An 18,476-nucleotide genomic window follows, 5' to 3' on the forward strand; every position below is an offset into this window, starting at 1 on the left:
CTGTTTGAAGGTAAGGTAGGGAAAAACAACTTTTTAAATGCTGAATTTCACCTCTTCAAGGGTTCAATCTAGTTGTCTCCATTGTATTTTTCTCCCTGCATTTATTTCTTGTGTTCCTCTGCAACTGTGGAACAAACTTCGAGCATTTGTTTGTTTTTCTATCCAAATAATTTGGGAGGTTTCCCTGATTAGTTACGTCCCCAAGTAGTAGTAAAGATTACAACACGAGACCCGAACTACACAGGAGCTCAGGAAAAAGCCCTTAAGCCAAACTGGCAGATTTTCCAGAAGAACTAGGAAAAGATGAACACTTCTACTGCTTACAATCCTTCCTAGCATTCTGAAATACACTGAATTCTGGAATCAAAACACAGCTTTCCAAGCAGACCATAGTCTACTATTAAGAGCAGAAAGCGAAAACGAGATCAAATACTTAGGCATAAACATGAAATATTCTAAGTGAAGATAACAGCAGATATAACGCCCATAAATTGACTGCATATAAGGATTTGGAGTGGAAAAACCTACTCAAACTCAGCAAGAGTTGCATGGCTTAAAATTTAGTACCAATTTCTCATAAACCAGAGGGCTGACTAGGTTAGACCACAAGCCTTCTGCACTAGCAGAGCTGCTATGATTAGTGGAACCTGCTGGCTCATACATAACTCATGAAGAATTCCCCCCTTTCCTCCCAAGGGAAAGGATTTTGCATAACTGCAGCACTTTTTTCCCCCCCCCAGATGTAAACCTGTAGAGTTTTAGTACAAGTTAGAGCAAGAAGTAGGTTGGCTCAATGCAGAAAGTATGAATTCCAGAGACAAATTATTTAAATAAGAGGTTTTAGAGAATAACTGTATAATTACAGTTTAGCTGAACTGAAAGAAAAGCTTTCTGCTCTCTGCATGAGGTCCAGCTGCAGCGGAGCCAACACGCAGCTCGTGACAGAGCGTGCGTGCTGACACGAACGCCTGCAAAGAAGTGGAGTTGAGCAGGTACAAACAGAATAAATCTACTCCAAGGATCCTCTTTCTATATTTTATTTATAAAGGTCAGTAATGCTTGAACATCATAATTATAAATTAATCACTCCACCAAGACTGACAATCTACTTCCTAGACAGAAATAGCTGTCCTAACTTTGGCCCTATCCCCATCACCATGCTGGCCTGCCCCCATGGGATGGGAAGGACAACTGATACGGGGCATCTTCAATAACGGGACCGCCTTCCTGCTTTCAAAGCCTCAACAACTGAAGACAAAAGGATCAGGTATGGAAATTCAAACAAGCAACCATAAGAAAAAAGTCTTAGGCTCTTCAAGACTTTTTTAAAAGGGGGTTTTATTTAATATCTAAAGAGAGCTTTTTTTCTGTTAAAAAAAAAAAAAAACAAGCTGAGGAAAATTATAAACAGAACCATTTAAAATTCAAATTTCAGATTCATCTAGTAACTAATCAGGAAGTATTGTAGGGTAGCATCTGGGTTTCAGGAATATAATAAATATCCTAAAAATAATTATCTTGAGCAGTTTTGGAGACAGTCAGTTCACTTTTTGCTCTATTAGAGCTCAGCTGTACAATCCCATGTGTTTAGCACATGTCACCACGAAAAACACATTTTAAAGTTTGTTAAACCCATTCTCACTTGAGCTGGCAGATGGTGGCACCAATCCCGCATATAAGACATGGGAACAAGTTCAGGCTCCACGGCACACAGTCTGCTTCACAACCATTTCTCCATTTCACTTGAACATCCACTCCTGTGAGGTGCTACAAGATGACTTCAAAGTTGAAGGCATGTGCCACTCATGATCGGTGTTTAAATATTCAGCAACGGGGCACAAGCCTAGAACGTGACAAACGGAACTGCAGCTTGAAACTTGACAGATTGAGATCCACAATGCTGTTGAGCCACCCAAAGAGATATAGATATTTGAGGGAAAGAAAGGACTTTATACAGTGTTCCCTGCACGGTAAGTAAGGCAAAAAAAGCCAAAGTATTTCCTATATATTTTTTTTTCCTTTTCCAAGACCTCAAGGATCTAAAACATAGTTTTATTTCTGTGTATACCCTAGTCACTGCTGTTAGCCCTGCTTGGCAGAAAATGTCAACTGCCACTGCAGAGCCAGCAAAGGAAATGAAAGAGCAAGAAGTGCTGTGGGATAAAGCTGCAGATAAGAACCTGTGTACCAAACAACCGCAGTATCAGCTTGCCAATCTGTGTAGAAATGCAGAATGCATACAATTCACCTACTCATTTGCATTTTGCATTTTCACAGAAAACTGGAAACGACACACATTGAAGGCAGCCTTCCTTACAAACCCTTAGATAAAGCCAGTAACAAAGCACTGAGACCTACTGCTTTTTTCACTTCTGCTCTGGTGAAATGGATTTATACAAAAGCTCAATTTCTAGTCCATAAAGATCAGGCATCAGAGGAAGAACAGATGCATCTCCTTGCTCGCTTTTCTACCTAAACATTAAATTCTCAAGCCCCGCCTTTATCTCTCTGGCTAGCACCTTTCCCTCCAGTGCTAGAAGAAATGAGTAGGGGCAGGAGGGCAGAAGGGAAATATGCACATCCTTCGCCATGCATCTTGTTAATTAACACCTTCAGAGTAGCTAGCCTGGACATTAAGGGATCATATCCAGTACAAAGAAATAAGCACAGGCTAAGAATTCATCCAGAGTTTCACTACGTTTTGTGAATCATACTGAATCCCATTATCATTATCTCCTGTAACGATATCCAAGCTAATTTTCAGCTAGCTGGACTACAGTCCGATCTCTGCCCGCACAGCGTATACCCGTACTTCTCGGTGCAGAGGGTGCACCACGCTGCCCTGTTCCACCTGGGCTTTAACAGCGTGCTGCTGTCACACCTGGGAAGGACATTCAGCAGCACGGACCAGAAGAAGTGAGAAGCTACATACACACAGAAAAAGCTCAAAATTCATCTCAATTATTTCACGTACAATGCCAAATCGCTTGCTGGTGCCTGTTATGTGAATGACTTTAAATATGTTTTTTTGTTGTTGTTGTTGGTTGTTTGTTTTAAAGTTGTTTCTTGTTATAGTTCTAGAACTAGCTTTGGTTTTTTCAGTTTTCAGACCTATATAAATAAAAGTATGAACAACTTCACAAAGATTTTAATTCACAGGTAACCAGCAAGTACGGAAAACTGACAGCATCGGTATAATAGCCTTAAAATAATTCAACAGTTCAGCCCCCCAGCAATTGTGAAAACGCACTCATGTTGTCTTTAGTAGTTCTTCCGGTTTAGATTAATTCACCAAACATGATGAATTTTACAATACACCACTTCCTTCTTGCTCAAAGTGAGATTGTAAGATTTTGGCTCCAGTGTTGTTAGGGGACTTACACTTAATTTTACGTCATTTTCAAAGCAATAGAATCAGTTTTGCCCAGAACATTTTTTTCCCTGAGGTTTAGGCTTTGGTTATTGACTTCTGGTACATAGCCACCAGCCAGTGATAACTGTAAAGCACAGAGGATTTTATGAAGGGGTAATACAGTTCACTGTTTATGTTATTACTCACACAGATTGGGTGCCTTATCTCCCCTTGCTTAGCTGGATTCTTATTGATTAGAGTAAGAAATGAGAAAAGCCTGAATTTCACAACAGCCTGGATCCTGCTCCTTCCCCCAGTTAAGAGGGCTCTGTGCATAAACCAGAGAACCGTGGTTACTCCCCTCATGACATGCTCGATCCTTTATGCATGTCACACGAAGTCACAATCCCTCTTTTCTTCCCTCAACTGAGATCAAACTTTTACCATTTTCATTGAATAAAATAATCAAAGTTAGTTCGTTACTGCCTGGGATGTCCCTCAGAGTAACTGATTTTATTGTCTGAAATTCTCAGACACCCTCTCATCGAATATCATCACAAGAGAGACGTTGAATCGAACAGGAGAGATGTTTTTGCGTTGCCAGGAAATAACAACAAAAAAGTATCACGTGGGTTGCAGGAACAAGCAGATGAAATAATCGAGCAAGCCAAAAGGTGATTTTCTGGTATGTCTATGAACACTTTTCACAAGGCTGTGACACCAGTCCCATCAAAAGCTGGACCTCAGAGAGAAACTGCAACAACTCCCGTTAATTTGGCAAAAGGCAGCTGGAACTTCAAATTAGCATCATTTCCCCTGGTTATACCAGAATGTAATACATGTTAAGTCAACACAATAAAATTAGCTGAAGTGGCTACTAGCTTTAATCAGAGCCTCATCTGACATTCAGAACTCCAGAAGGCTTCAGGTAGCACGCTGCATACAAGAGCTCTTTTTTTCCCCCCCCCTTTTAGCAACAATTTTAAATAATCACCACAAATAGCTCCTAAATAAAAATGATGCCATTTTTAAGGAGGAATTTATTTACTCCTCCAGAAGCTGGCAAAGATTACCTCAGACCTTCAGTCTGCAGTGCTTTGCGCGTATAGCTTCAACTATAGAAGCTATACACACAAAGACAACTTCATCAATACAATCTTGCTCCAAGTGGCTCTGTGCTCTTTTACCATACAGAACGTGAGAATTTTCCCCTTTCTGTGCACACACAGCTCGTGAAGGTCAGGTAGTTTCTCCCCACAAGCCTTACCCTGATGCCTAGGTAATCTGGCTGACAAAACGCATCCCACCTTCTGGCTAGTACCACACATCAAGGGAACAATATTTGAGAAGTTCATAGTAAAGACAGGCTTTGAACAGTTAGATAGACCAGGAGAAGAACACCACCTCTTGTAACTACAATTTCAAAGAGATCCTGCTCCGTACTTTGTGAGTCTCTTAATTTTCTGACAGTTTTTTTTGTCTTAGATCACAATCCTGGTGACGTATCGATGACATCACCTTCACTCAAGGACACCCGCCAAGGAACACAACCTTAGCACACCTTTACAAATCAATCATCACATACAAGGGAGTTGCCATTCGCAGTTAAGTCAGAACAACGTAGTTTGGAAGGGCCTCTAGGAGACACCCAATTCAGCCTGGTGCTCAAAGCAAGTCTACTCAGATTGCTCAAGGACTTGTCTGGAGAGCTCCGAGGACAGGGATTCCACAGCTTCAAGGCAACCCATTCTAATATCTGACCTATTTCACTAGAAAGCACACTGCTTGCAATACACCTGAATTGCTGATTCAGAAAACTGTTTCTCACATATTAAAAACATCAAGACTACACTGAGTCTGTCCCCTGACAAAAACTGGGAAGATGAAGGGGACACATAGGGAGAAAGGGAGAGGAAAGGATCAGAGTGAAGACAATTTCACCCATAACAGAGAAAAAAATCTTAGCAATACCCTTCTACAAGCCATGCGTTTCTGCTTTCTAGCACAGAATCTACTATAAAACAGCCAATGCAGGTGAGGTAAAAGACAAAGGATGAGGATGAAGAGAAGGGAGGCCATGCTGCCTTTGGTTACACATCCCTCCCTCCGTTCAAAACTGTTTCATTGCATACAGACAGCAAAATGGTTTTTCACACAGGAACTGAAAATGCCATCTCAGCATCAACTGTTTGCAAACAATCCTGTGAAAAACAACAGAAAGAAAATACGTCCGGTGGTAAACAATAATGTGAACAGAACTTGAGGTGACTGTCAAGTGTTCAGAGCAGGGCAAAGATCTTCACTTTGCTGAATGGAATTCTCAAACCATCAATTCCTACCAGGAATTCCTTGTTTTAGTATACAGGGAACCTGGTTTGCATGTCTCACAAGGTAAAAATCCCAAAATTAAAGCTGATAAAGATCCTCTACTTAAAGCGCCATCTGAATAATTTTTCTCAAAGAGTCGGTCAGTACCCCTGAATTATGCTGACCACCACTGAAAACAGGAACTTATTTACTTCTTTAGAAGATCACTTTCCAGCTATGCCTCAACCCTGGGAAAGAAGAAGGAAAAAGAGGAAATAGAGCAGTGGTGTGTGCATATATATATATATATATATTTTATTTAAAGTAAATCCAATATTCAGGATATTCATGAATACGATTAGTGATTTTGTCATACCAGTGCAGAATGGTTCTCAGAGTACCATCATATTGAACTGTACACTTCAGATTAGATGGAGGAAGAAAAGAGCAAAGAGGCCTTGCCTAGTTGTATCAGATGATTTTTCTATTCTTCCCACTCTACTCTTGCCAAACCACCAGCAAACATCAGCACACTTCAGGTCTGGACACTTGCCAGCTAGCACAAAGGCCAACAAACCAGAAGCTGCTAGAAATACATTAGTTTTTGGGGACACAGAACTTGAACGACAAATATATACAGAAACTGAAGTTAATTAGCCTCAACATCAACAAACACAGCAAGTGAAAGGGGAAAAGACTGAAAAAGCATCGTGACAACTGTCAGCTATTCAAAGTGAAAGAGTAAATAAAAATTTCAAGTAGGAAACCTTCAAACTTTTTTTCTCTTTTTAAATAACGGGACAGGCTAGCTTCACACCTTTGATGGGATCAGTCACTAACACCTTTTGTGAAGCTGCCACCAGTACATGAAAAAAAAAAAGGTGATCTTGAAAGCTGCAGCACTGTACTACAATCAGAGGACACAAGGGAACAGTAACCTTTCCTTCCTTCAGGAAAAGCTAGGCAAGTAGCATTTAGTGTATTAAAAGCTTTAAAGCAAGCTGCCAGCGTATCTCCTACGTGGTAATACCACACACTGCTAGAGAATCACTAAACAAAAGAATATGAGGATCCAACATACTGCCAGCGTTACAAAATTATAGAAGCAGCTTTTACCATGTATTGCCCACAAAAGAAAAGGCCAAGCACTTTTCCTCTTCACTCAGCTGTTTTACAATTGCAAGTCAAAGGTCAACTATCTTCACTCACTTCTGGATCCCAGCCACAAGATTACTAACAACCAGCCTAATGGCTCCAGTTCAAATGCTGTTCAATCAAGTCCAGAATCTGTGGGCACGCAGCAATAATGGCACCATGACATCATAGCCAAGTTATCTGCTGAAATCAGATGGAGTCAGGCAGCGTGCATCTTTGCCTTCTCTCCCCACAGACAGAAACATGAACTTTTAAGGAGCGGGAAGTAAAGGGTTAGAGATTTTGTTCTTTCCTTAGCGTAGCTAAGGTATAACAGAACTATTTTTTGCCATCATCTTGCATCCCAAATTAACATGACTTTCCAAAGCTGCGTAAAGACCAGCCCTAGTAGAAATCTTCATTAGACATGCGGAGTTATGTGTGTGCCTCAAAGGATATTGCCTTTGAGGCACACAAAGGATATTTAAACACTGAAGTGTGCAGCTGCATTCAACATCCTACTAGTTTATTTCTCTTCCGTCACTCATTTGAGGGCAGCAGGACTGACCTAATAAATAAGACTGATCACGAGGCACGCAAATGGGATACCCTGAGACTTCTCAGTCATGAGTAAAGTACTAACAAAACAGATCTGGCATGCCTGATGAAAATTAATTTCCACAAACTGAAATGCTTTTGAAGTGGACCAGACTTTCAAACTGACAATTTACCACAGAAGCTTGTCAGTCTGAATAAAATGAACTGTAACAATTCTAAGAGTTGTTGGCTTATTTCTCTGAAGTTTGCCAGCTTTATACAGAGAACCTTCCCACACCACACAAACTCACTACAACTGCATGCTGAAAAGAGATCCCTGAAACTCTTGGAATTTTCAGTAACTTTAGTGGTGATCTGGAGCAAGTCCTCATTTCTAGGCCTAAAGTTTACTCAACTATGAATATGTAAAATTTGTATTTTCAGAATATAAGCAAAAAATAATAATAATTTTGAGAACTTATCATAGCTTTGCAGAAGTGTTAAGCCTAAGTTTTGTCTAGAGTAGGAAAATCCCTGTATTCTAGGAAAAAATACAGGGATTAACGTGATGTAACTACATACGTATCGGCATCTTTCTATTATCGTGACAGAATTTGTATCTATGAGACGACATCAAGTGGCCAAGATTCAAGCACATTTTACTACAAGCAGCAGTTTTAGTACAGACAAAACATTATAAAGTCTAAAAAAAAGTTATTTTCCCTTTAATTCTTAGAGAGGAAAATATTTTTAAATGAATACAAACATTACACAAGACATTTCTCATGTACTTCAGCAAACACCTATACCAAACTAGCTCAAAATAACGAAGAACTCACTTTAAAATAAACTGTACTTCACTATATTTATGTTTTCCTTCCTGTTCAGCACTTTCTACAAGCTTACTTCAGTTGTGCCCTTCTTCAAATACACTATAAAAGCCAAGGGCAGCTAGTAGTGACCCAAAATAGAAAAATGATTGTTAGGTTATCACAAAAGAAATCTAGCGTTCTGAAGTTTTGAATGTTTAAAAACAGCAAAAGGTTATTACATGAACATGGGAATTGAGGTGTGCAGATCTAACAGGCATTTTTTAGGTCATTTATGAACCAGGGATGTGGAAAAGATACACAGATGCAATTATTCTAAAAGAACAATTTCAAAGCAGGATACGTTTTTGCTGCCATTCTCTATTAACAGCCACACAATACTACTGCATTTCTAACAGTCACATTTCATTATTGAAATACGAGCTCTAGAAGAAGTATTTTAAGTGTATATGTAGAGGACTTCTTCCAACTTATCTTAAAATAGTAGCTAAATCAAGCCCTTCTCTCGTAAAAATTTTGAGCAGATGAGTAATCCCACTGAGGTCTGCAGGAGTTGATTTGTCAGCATGCACAAAGTTACAGCCTTACATCTGCAAGATAGGCACCTCTCAAAGCAGTTTCTACTCAAAGCATTTTAGAAAGCAGCATCTTAAAATATTTGAATAGTAAATGCATCACACTAGGAAGGTAAGCCCATCGTTTATGTTTACAGAGAAATACTGGCTCTGAATGAAACTCCATTAATACACTCTGCAATAATGCTCTTACTACTTGGAAGCAACACAGCTCAGAACTATGCTTTGCTGAGAACAAATCACTACGGGCTTTATGTTTTACTCCCTCCACAACCAAAATTTTGGGCTTGTTCTGTATGTTATTTTAATTACAGTCTTAGAAACTCCGGTGTTTCTCAAATTCTAAAGATGAATTCTTAAAGCATTTGATATATCAAAAGGGCTATAGAGCAAAATTCCTCTAATGCACTCCAACATCCACTTAAATCTGCACAGATCCATTAAATATTCAGTCACAAGCTTATCACTTGAGTTCATCAGGTCTGAAGATAAAATTCAGCAGCATTATTTGACAGGGTGATGCAAAATGATTACCTACTGAGAAATAATCTAATCACCATTCTTCGATACTGGAATCTTTGGCAGAAGGCAAAGGAAAGGAACACCAAACAGATCTCAGATACACTGAAGGGTATCCTCTCATAGAAAGGAACTCAGCGCAGAGCATGCTGTCTTGTACTTCTGCTTATTCGCCACAGTGTTTAAGACCAAGTTTTCAAATATTGCAGGCTCAGAAGAGAGGAGAGAGACTTTGAGATGTATGCTTAATACAGTAACAGAACAGCATCTCCTGCTTTTAAAGAGGTCGGACTGGGCTCGAGGAAACGTTTAGGTACCCTATTAAAAGGACCTGGCAATTGCTGGGGACTCGGCAGAGGGACAGGAAGCGACTCACCAGGGAGAGGAGCCGAAAAGCCGAGGGCCAGAGCGCGAACCCCGAGCCCTTCCCCTCCACTCACCTTAAGGATATCTCCCCGTTTGAAGCTCAGCTCGTCATCCGCCGTGGCTTTGAAGTCGTACTTGGCGATGGCTTCCATGCTGGGGCTGGGGCTGCGGCTCCCGGTGGGAAGGAAGCGCTCCCCGCAGCCTCCGCGGCTGCTCCCGGCTCAGCCCTCCCGCGGCCCGGCTCCGTCCGAGGCTCCGGCGCCGCCTGGCGCATACAGGAGAGGCCGGGGGTCGGTCCGCCCTAGAGGGGGAGGAAGAGACGGGCCATTAGGGGGAAGTGGCACGGAGCGAGGGCCGGGGCCGCGCCCAGAGCCTCTCCCCTCCGCCCGGCGCGGCTCGGCTCGGCCGCCGCTTCCTCCCCTTCCCTCCCGCAGGCCCGGCTCGCCGAGTGACACGGCCCGCGGCCAATGGCCGGCAGCAGCCCGGGAGGCGGCCCCGGGGAGCCCGGGCAGGGGCTGGGGCAGGGCCCGGCCCCCTCCCGCCCGCAGCAGCCCCGGGGAGAGGCGCCCCCGGAGCCCCCCGGGGAGCAGGGCACAGCGCGGGGCTCGCAGCACGGTGGGGGAGGCCCCGGGGGGGGGGGGGGGGGGCAGCCCGCTCGCTACGCCACGGTTTACACCCGCTGGTTTTTGCCTTTTTTTTTTTTTTTCCTCCCCCCCATTCATACAGCTTGTATCGATTTGAGTATGAGTGAGATGAAGCGAAGATAGTGCTGCTGGTTCTCGGCAAGAAACGGCTCGCAAAAAGCGCCCCGAAATTATATACACGTAGACAGAGTCAGGGCTCGCTCTGACATAAAGGCAACCTTCCTGAAATCCCAGCGTCCTGAGCAGCCCAACACGTCAAAACATAAACCCAAAGAGCTTCAGAAGCACAGCGTGAAAATCAGCAAGGTCGAGGCAGCATCTCTGCCAGCCCCAGAGAAAAACGACACCAAATTTGGCATCACGTCTATAGACACTGACACCACCTGAAGGCCTTGAAAATACCCCCTGATCTCAGGTCAGAACAGGAGGGATTTCATCAGAGCCCAGCTTCATTTGATAGCAGGGAAGGGAAGGGATCAGAAAGAAGTCAAGTAAGATAGCAAATTAAAAACCGCCATGAATTTATCGCTTTGAAGAATCAGCAGAGAGCTGATCCTTGTCAATGACAATCCAAGACAGAAAAGATCTGACAAACACCAGTTAACCCACGCACCTGCTAATTCAGTCATTGTGGTTATGGCCCAGAAAGAGCACTGCTACATGCAAAGGCAGCATATGGCAATAGTATTTTCTCCCTTTTGGGGAAAAAAATCTGCCTTACATAAATGCAGTTGAGCAATTAACGTGCTTATATTCCACGAGTCCCATGCTTGGCCAATCTTTAGCTTCACATCCTTAAAGACTAACGAAGCTTAAGGCAAAAGAAAAAAAAAAAATCAGAACTAAGATTTCTATCACAGCACACTGGCAGAATGAGGACAGATATTTACAGGTCCTTTGTCAAAGAAGGAACATCTCTGTGAAGTCCCCACATGGACAGGGTTTGGGATTTTCTTTTGTACACCTGAACAGCACAACCAAAACATCAGTAAGGCTGACAAGGCTGTCGATAGCCACGAGGATCACACTGAACGATCTGCCTGTGCTGCTGGAAATACTAGAAATAAATATACAGGATTCAGGCTTTGGCCAATACACATATTTAAAACCAAAAAGCGTGTCCTTTTATTGAGTTACGCTTTGATTCTAAAATGCTTAAGTCTCAATATTGATTAAAATAATCTGTTTTTTCTGACATCAGCCTTCCACACTGAATGGACGTACACATACGAACAGCAGCAGTAACTTTCTTGCACCAGGAAGACTTGCCGTTTGCCAGCCTCTATTGTGTTTGGTTCCCCATCTCCTCATCTTTCTAACCTGACCTATTTTTTAAACTGATGTTTTGTTTTTACCATTTTCTGCTGTTCCAGCAGTATCAAGGTGTAACATGAAATGACTGCATATGAAGCGATGGAAAATGCAAACACTCGTTCAAGCGTATTGTCAGTAAGTCCTGTACGCTTCACGGTAAACACAGCCGAGTTTCTATTCCTTCTTAAAGGGTAAATATAGCTGCAACATTTCTGGGTTTCAGAAAGCTCAATGCTACATTTCAAGCTGCGTATCATTATCTGCATGCAAACGCCATCAGCTAAGGGAACACTCCTTGGAAACCCTAGAATCAAAATCGAAGAGCATAAAAGCAAGTTGCACAACCCGGACAATACATTACGGGCTTAACATACAGCTAAAGATAGAAGCTACTGCCAGCTGGTAAACGCTCCTCTCTTTGGGGTACACAAGCATTGCTACCCAGTACTCTACTAGCATCTAAATGAACTTTTATTTTTATTTTTTTACCTGAAGGAGTTAATACCCAACTTTTTTTTTTTTTTTTTTAATAGAGAAACTGATGCAGCACTTCCAAGAACTACACTGGCATTTCCCTGAGCTCAGCAATAGTACAACAGTGGGAAATATTCCAGAACAATTCAAGATGAAAGAGATTCATCACGTAATTTTCTTTTTAAACATGCATTCGTATTACTACCACCACCGTATATATTGTCAGCATATAAAAGAGTTATGTTTCTAGGTAACGATACTAACAGCAGCTGCAACGTAGAACAAAACTTTAACCATCAAGACTTTGGGCAAAAGCACAGCTGAAGTTTAGGCACAAAGCTACACAGAAACTAGGGAAAAGCTTTGAAAAGATTAAACCAAGAAAACATCAAAAACAGGTAAACTCAGAACACCAATCCCCTTAAAGTCATTTAGGGAGCATTTGCTGTGCACTAACTGTATTGAATAAGAGCTTAGAGACAGTCAGCCACACAACCATTGCAATAAAAGAAACCTACTGCACAAGGGAAAAAAATAGCTTACTGGGGAAGTGGCTTGTGCTACGTCTCTGCCAACTGAGAGCACAGCTGTAGGTATTTGCTTTAGGCAGACTGCCGGGAAACAGGACACGTTGCAAAGCCTACTGTACCTTAGGTCCACAAACCTCAAATAGGGTAAGATAGGTAAGAGTGAAGCACAGTCAGAATATGAATCCAGTGAGCACACGTTACAAGAATGAACAGACCTTACTAGAACTAACAGATCTCACCTCAATGTGTTTTGCTCTTAAAAAAATCAGGGAGGACGAGGAAGAAAATGGATGAGGAAAAAAAAAGGTAGAAGATGCAGCTAATAGCAAGCTTTTATTCACAATACAGTGCTGCAGCTCAGGAAGGAATATAAGTAATTATAAATACAAACCTCCCCGTTGTAGCCAACAGGAAACAATTCTCATGATCTTTTCAACGGATATTTCAAAAAACACATAGGCAAAGGTAGGCTTTTTATGCTGCTCTCACTAATTTTCTAGCAGATGAAAGCTTTCTAATTTCAATCTTTTCACTGTTCTTTGGGAAAGTAATATGGGCAGGAATAGAAGAACAGACAGTTTAGAAAAGAAAGTAAGAAGATACATTCAGTGGAAGATTTTGCAAAGAATCAGATCCTAAACTTCATCATCTGTTATAGGACAAAACATGACTGAGGGTGGTAGAAACAAAAACGTATGGATACATCATCTGGAAGACATGCAGAAATGTTAAGTGTCAGCTCCAAACAAAAGAATAGAAAGAAGAAATCATAAGGGCAGAGCCCTGATTCAAATTAGCCAAATAAGGAAGTATAGCATTACAAACTAACCAGGTAAAATATAAATTAAGTTATCAACATATAAAAGCCAGAACATTCAGGGTAATAAATGATACTCAAGACCTATTAGCTTAATACATTTCAATTTCCTTAAGTATGCCTTGTCTTAGGTCCAGATATCACAGAACTAAGCTGCAGTACAAAGCAGATAATATTTATCAGATCAAATCATTTTATCAAGTAATAAAAAACTTCAGCTCTAGCAGAAATTATTTATTGTCACTTTCCTATTTTAAACTGTATAAAGCAAGTTTAAATGTTACAAGCTTCCCGGGTATTATGAAATACTTAAAACACTAAATGACTTAACCATTGTAAGAGATTGTAATAATTCAAAGGCCGTTTTTGGCACAAATGCTCAATATCCAAAGTTTGTGCAGACATGGATTACAGACAACATCACGTTTGAAGGATTTTAACAATCTGGGACCCTTCAAATACGGGCCCTTGACAGACAGCATTTCATAATCTTTAAAACAAGGAACTGACTTCCCTAAACACTCTTTTTGAGCTATGAATAGCTCTTCCAGTTATTAACTACACTACGGACTATTTTCTCTTTAGGTTGTAAAAGAGATCTCTATCTGGAGTCAGACGTTGTGTGAGTTGCTCAGGCAGTACCCTTGTCCTCTATAGATTATTTGGAACTATATTGCCAAGTTACACCTTATTGCATAAAACCAACAGCGAATCTCAAGCAGGAAGTACAGAAGAGAAAGAGAAGACTAAGAGAGGCGTCTTTCTCTCCCTTAAAAACTCGCACTTGAAGCGTGACACAAAAGGTCCTAGAAGAACAGAAGGTATGGACGTTAACCTGCCTACAGGCTATTCACAACCTTTTTACCTTTGGAAGCGGCCTGAAATTACAGAACTCTCGGGGAACATTAAAAATAAGCCCAAGACCCACCCGCACACAACACCACCCAGATGCACATTAAACCAAAGCGACCCCAGACACAAACCTCAGCCCGGCTGGGGGACCCGAGGAAGGAGAGCAGCACCTGAGGGCACTGTACCTCGCAGGTAGCCTCTCTCTAGAGCCCAGGACCTTCTCTCACTCCTTTTTAGAGCCCAGGATCCCCTTTCACACACCCCCTAGAGCCCAGGACGCCCTTTTACTCCCCTCTAGAGCCCAGAACCCCCTTTCTCCCCCACCCTCTAGAGCCCAGGACCTCCTTTTTTCCCCCCCGAGGGCCCAGGGGGCCAACCCTCCCCTCTGGAGCCCAGGACCCCCTTTCCCCCCCGCCAACCCCTCAGGGCTCAGCCCCGCTGCGCCGGGAAGCCTGAGGCGAGCCCCGAGGCGCTGAGCGGCGAGAGGCGGAACACCCCCGGGGCCCAGGCCGAGACACCGGGAGCCTCCCTCCTTCCCCTCAGCGCCCCGGGGCAACCGAGCCCGGCAGGGGCCGGCCCCTTCCTTCCCCTCAGCGCCCCGGTTACGGGACCGGCTGCGTGTGCGTGCGTGCGGGAAGGAAACCAGCGGCCCGCTGCCCGGCCGCCCTCCCCCCTCACGGACTCACCGAGCAGCTCTGGGGTCCCCCGGCCCGCCCGAGGCTCCTCGCCGCCCGCCTGGCCCCACGCGGCCCGGCCCGGCCGCCCCCTCCAGCGCCGCCTCAGCCGCCGCCGCCCCCCCCCACCCGCCCGCCGCGCCTGCTCCACCGCCGCCGCCGTTCCCGCAGCAAATCTCGCGAGAGCCGCCCCCTGTCAGCCGCCCGCCGCCCCGCGCCTGCGCGCTCCGCTCTGCCCGGGGAGGGAGGGAAGGAGGGAGGGAGGTGGCGGCTCCGCGCATGCGCGGGCGGGGAGCGCTGAGGGGAGCTGTGAGGGGTTTGTGAGGCGTTCCTTATCCCCGTGAGGGGGGCGGGAGGCGCAGCCCCTCCGCGGAGCGTTTGCCTCATTTATCGCCGTCTCCACATGCCCGTGAGGCAGGGCGGTCTGCGCCACAGCGTGGGGTTGGCAGGGTCGGGGGTTAACAGGGAAAAAAACACCTAAAACCGTCAGGGTTGGAGCAGCCCTCCAGGGTCATGATTAAGGAGGCATTGGGGAGGCATTGGGGAGGCAAGGACAATCCCCAGACATGGACTGTATATCTCGAAACAAGACACTGAAACTCATGATAAGGAAGCAGCAGACGGACAGAGAAACAAACGTAAGGACTATAAATCTCAAAACTGGACATTGGAATTCATTATAAAGATACAACAAACGGAAGAATTAGCAACAACCAGCTCTTGCAATTAAGAAACCTGCCAATTCAGCAAATTCCTGACCAAAGGTGAAAAGTACACTGTGAGGAAGACTCGGGGTCTTCCTCCCAAAGACCCCTGCCCACGTCCCAAAGACCCCTGCCCACAATTCTTGGAAGGCTCTACGCAGGCGCAAGGTGCCAAAAGGCTAATTAGCATAAGAAGCGAGGGAAGGCGGGGATAGGTAATGCATATGTATAGGTGCTTGTAGAATATTGATAGATTGATTGTATAAATTCAAGACTGCTTTCCGCTTTAGGTATGCACGATAGGTGGAGAGATCCCCCGTGCATCCAGCGCTGCAATAAAGAATATACCACTTAAAGGAATTTCGGCTTCGATCTTTGAATCAGTCAGCGGGTCCAACCGCCCCCTGCCACCACCATCACCCCCTAACCCTGTCCCCAAGCACCACATCCAGCCCTGAACACCCCCAGGGACGGTGACTCCATCACCCCCCTGGGCAACCCATCCCAGTGCCTGACATCTCTTTCTGAGGAGAAATGTCTCCTCACTTCCAACCTCAACCTCCTGTTACCAACTGGAGGCCATTCCCCCTGCTCCTATCACTGGTTATCTGTGACAGGACACTGACCCTCAGCTCCCTTTCAGGTAATTTTAGAGGATGCAGCTGGAACGACCAAGGAGAACTGCCTCTAGGCAGGAATGCTGTGCTACCCAACCTGGGTTTGAACACAACTTTCAGAGGGTGCAGAGGCACACATCAACTCCTGAGCACACCTGGTACAGCAGCAGCCACCGTCTATTCTGAGCTCTGATCAAGGCACCCTTGCTGTAGGGAATAAAACTGATCAGATTTTGCAATTAAAACGCGCAGAGGGTGAAATTCAGACTGCACAGGCATCTAATTCCAGGGGTTAACTATATGACCCTCCTATCGTTCGTTTAGCTTTAAAAGGCTGTAATTACAACACGGTAAAACAGTTGCTTAGGTAAATATCAGGCCTCAATTCCCTGGTAAAGAGTACATAAAACATTCTCCTCTTGCTCTAGAGAGGAAAGTTAACTTCTAAAACAGATGCTTTCTATAATGCTTTCTATAATTTCACCCCCCTTAAAGAAGGCATTCACACCAAACAGGCTCTTACCACTTACCTGAAGTAAGCAGTAATAGCCACAAGCCAACTATAGAAGTTTGTTTTTAATAGGTTGCTCCTCACTCCCCCACTCCCTGAAACAATGGGGAAACTGGGAAATGTGGGGTCTAAGTATAGCACCTACCACAGCTACCGAGATGTAAGCTGCAGAGATCACATCTCTGCTCATTTAAATTTTGGATTACTCTGACCAAAGACTGGGTTCAAGACTACACCTTAGTCTGCCATACACAATTGGTGTTTTGTTTTATGACAGTTGTGTATTTTCATCCTTCAATTAAACCCACTTTTTTTAAAAAAAAAACACTTTGTGTTTTTTTTTTTTTTAAGCCACCACACTGGTTGATCTCCCCAGCTGTGCTCCGAAGGGGTGGGGTGTCATGGTTTCATCCACACCAAAATTAGCATAACACCAAAATGTAAATGCTTACCTCATGCAATTCTGCTTGCAAACCATATTCTGCGAACACTGTCTGGTAACATTCTCATTCTAAATGCTTAAGTAGCTTGATAAAGATTTGTGACAGGTTATTTTTGGATGAAATTTGTGCTTTAAACCCTTTGCAAGATCACTTTCTCCATCTAACAGCATTGTATTTAAGAGGCTCTAATTTCTTCCCAGATCTGGGTGTTAGGGGAAGGTATGAATTCTTCTAATACTTCATTCAAAAATTGGAAAGGGTGGAGAAAAAGAGCTATGGGAGCTGAAGATGTTACAAATATTTCAGACATTCTTTCTGCGGATGCAGAAGTGATTCAACTAGGATGACACAAAGACCGCTGAAATCAGAGCTAGATACCAAGATACCTCAAGTCCCCACTATTTGTTGCTTGAACATACTTACTGAGTCTCTGGTTTCACATATGACCTCAAAGGAAGGATTTAGAACTTCGTAGTAGGCTTTCTGAAAGTTAAATGACATCTCAGAAAAGTTATAGCAGGTACTTTTAGCTGGACTTGAAAAGCCAGACATGGCTAACAGCTGCCAGTTGAATGATAGCTACTTTAAGAGGCTGCAGCTGCCTGTCTTTAAAAGGGCAGTCCTAAAAGACCAAACAAGCAACAAATTTTAGAAATAAAGATCAAAGTGCTACAGAAAGATACTCCTGATAAAGAAGTGGCTGAGCTATACTTGTTTGCAAACCAATTAACATAGATGTTCCCCCCTTTGCAAACAACTTAATGCTTTAGAAATATATACAGCTTACTGTACAAATACGGTGCAGCTTCACAGCAGCAAAAGCTGAAATCCCAGCATAGCTGTAAGCAAGGGTGAAAAGACAGACATTGTTCTGCTAGAGGATCAATTTCAAATCATTTCTGTAGTCTAGGAATAGCTTGAATTTTCTATGTCCATTTGTGGCGATAAAACAATCTAAGATTAGTTCTGAATATTTTAAGAAGTTGTAAGAAAAAAACTTGGTGTCTGACATTTCTTTTGGATCCTTTTTTAAACACCTCAGAGCAGTCTTGGGATATAAACGTACGACTTTTGCTATTAATAGACTCAAGGAATATTTGTTAGAAGCTTTATTTTTGCATTAGCAGCCATTTAAGGTTTAAAATTGCTGCTTGGTATGTTTATATTAATACAGTATTACTGACTGAAGACGGTAGTTACTGATGACATGAAGTTTAATGTTAGCAACAGCAGTTATGTTAATGGCAGTGTTACTGAACACAAACTGTAGTGCTAT

The 18,476-nt window shown here is 43.2% G+C and overlaps 1 protein-coding gene across 1 annotated transcript in view; it reads right to left on the bottom strand.

Annotated features, from left to right (window-relative positions):
• Positions 1-15,064, bottom strand: part of GRB2 (growth factor receptor bound protein 2) — a 50,602-nt gene extending 35,538 nt beyond the window's left edge. The window contains exons 1-2 of the mRNA XM_084492061.1: positions 14,938-15,064; positions 9,695-9,921 (exon numbers count right to left, since the gene is read on the bottom strand). Coding sequence (XP_084348187.1) covers positions 9,695-9,772 — 78 coding nt within the window. The 5' untranslated portion in view covers positions 9,773-9,921; positions 14,938-15,064. The remainder of the gene's footprint in view (positions 1-9,694; positions 9,922-14,937) is intronic.
• Positions 15,065-18,476: the final 3,412 nt, after the last annotated feature.

This window comes from Aythya ferina, assembly GCF_964211825.1.
Source record: "Aythya ferina genome assembly, chromosome: 18".
NCBI classification, from domain to species: domain Eukaryota; kingdom Metazoa; phylum Chordata; class Aves; order Anseriformes; family Anatidae; genus Aythya; species Aythya ferina.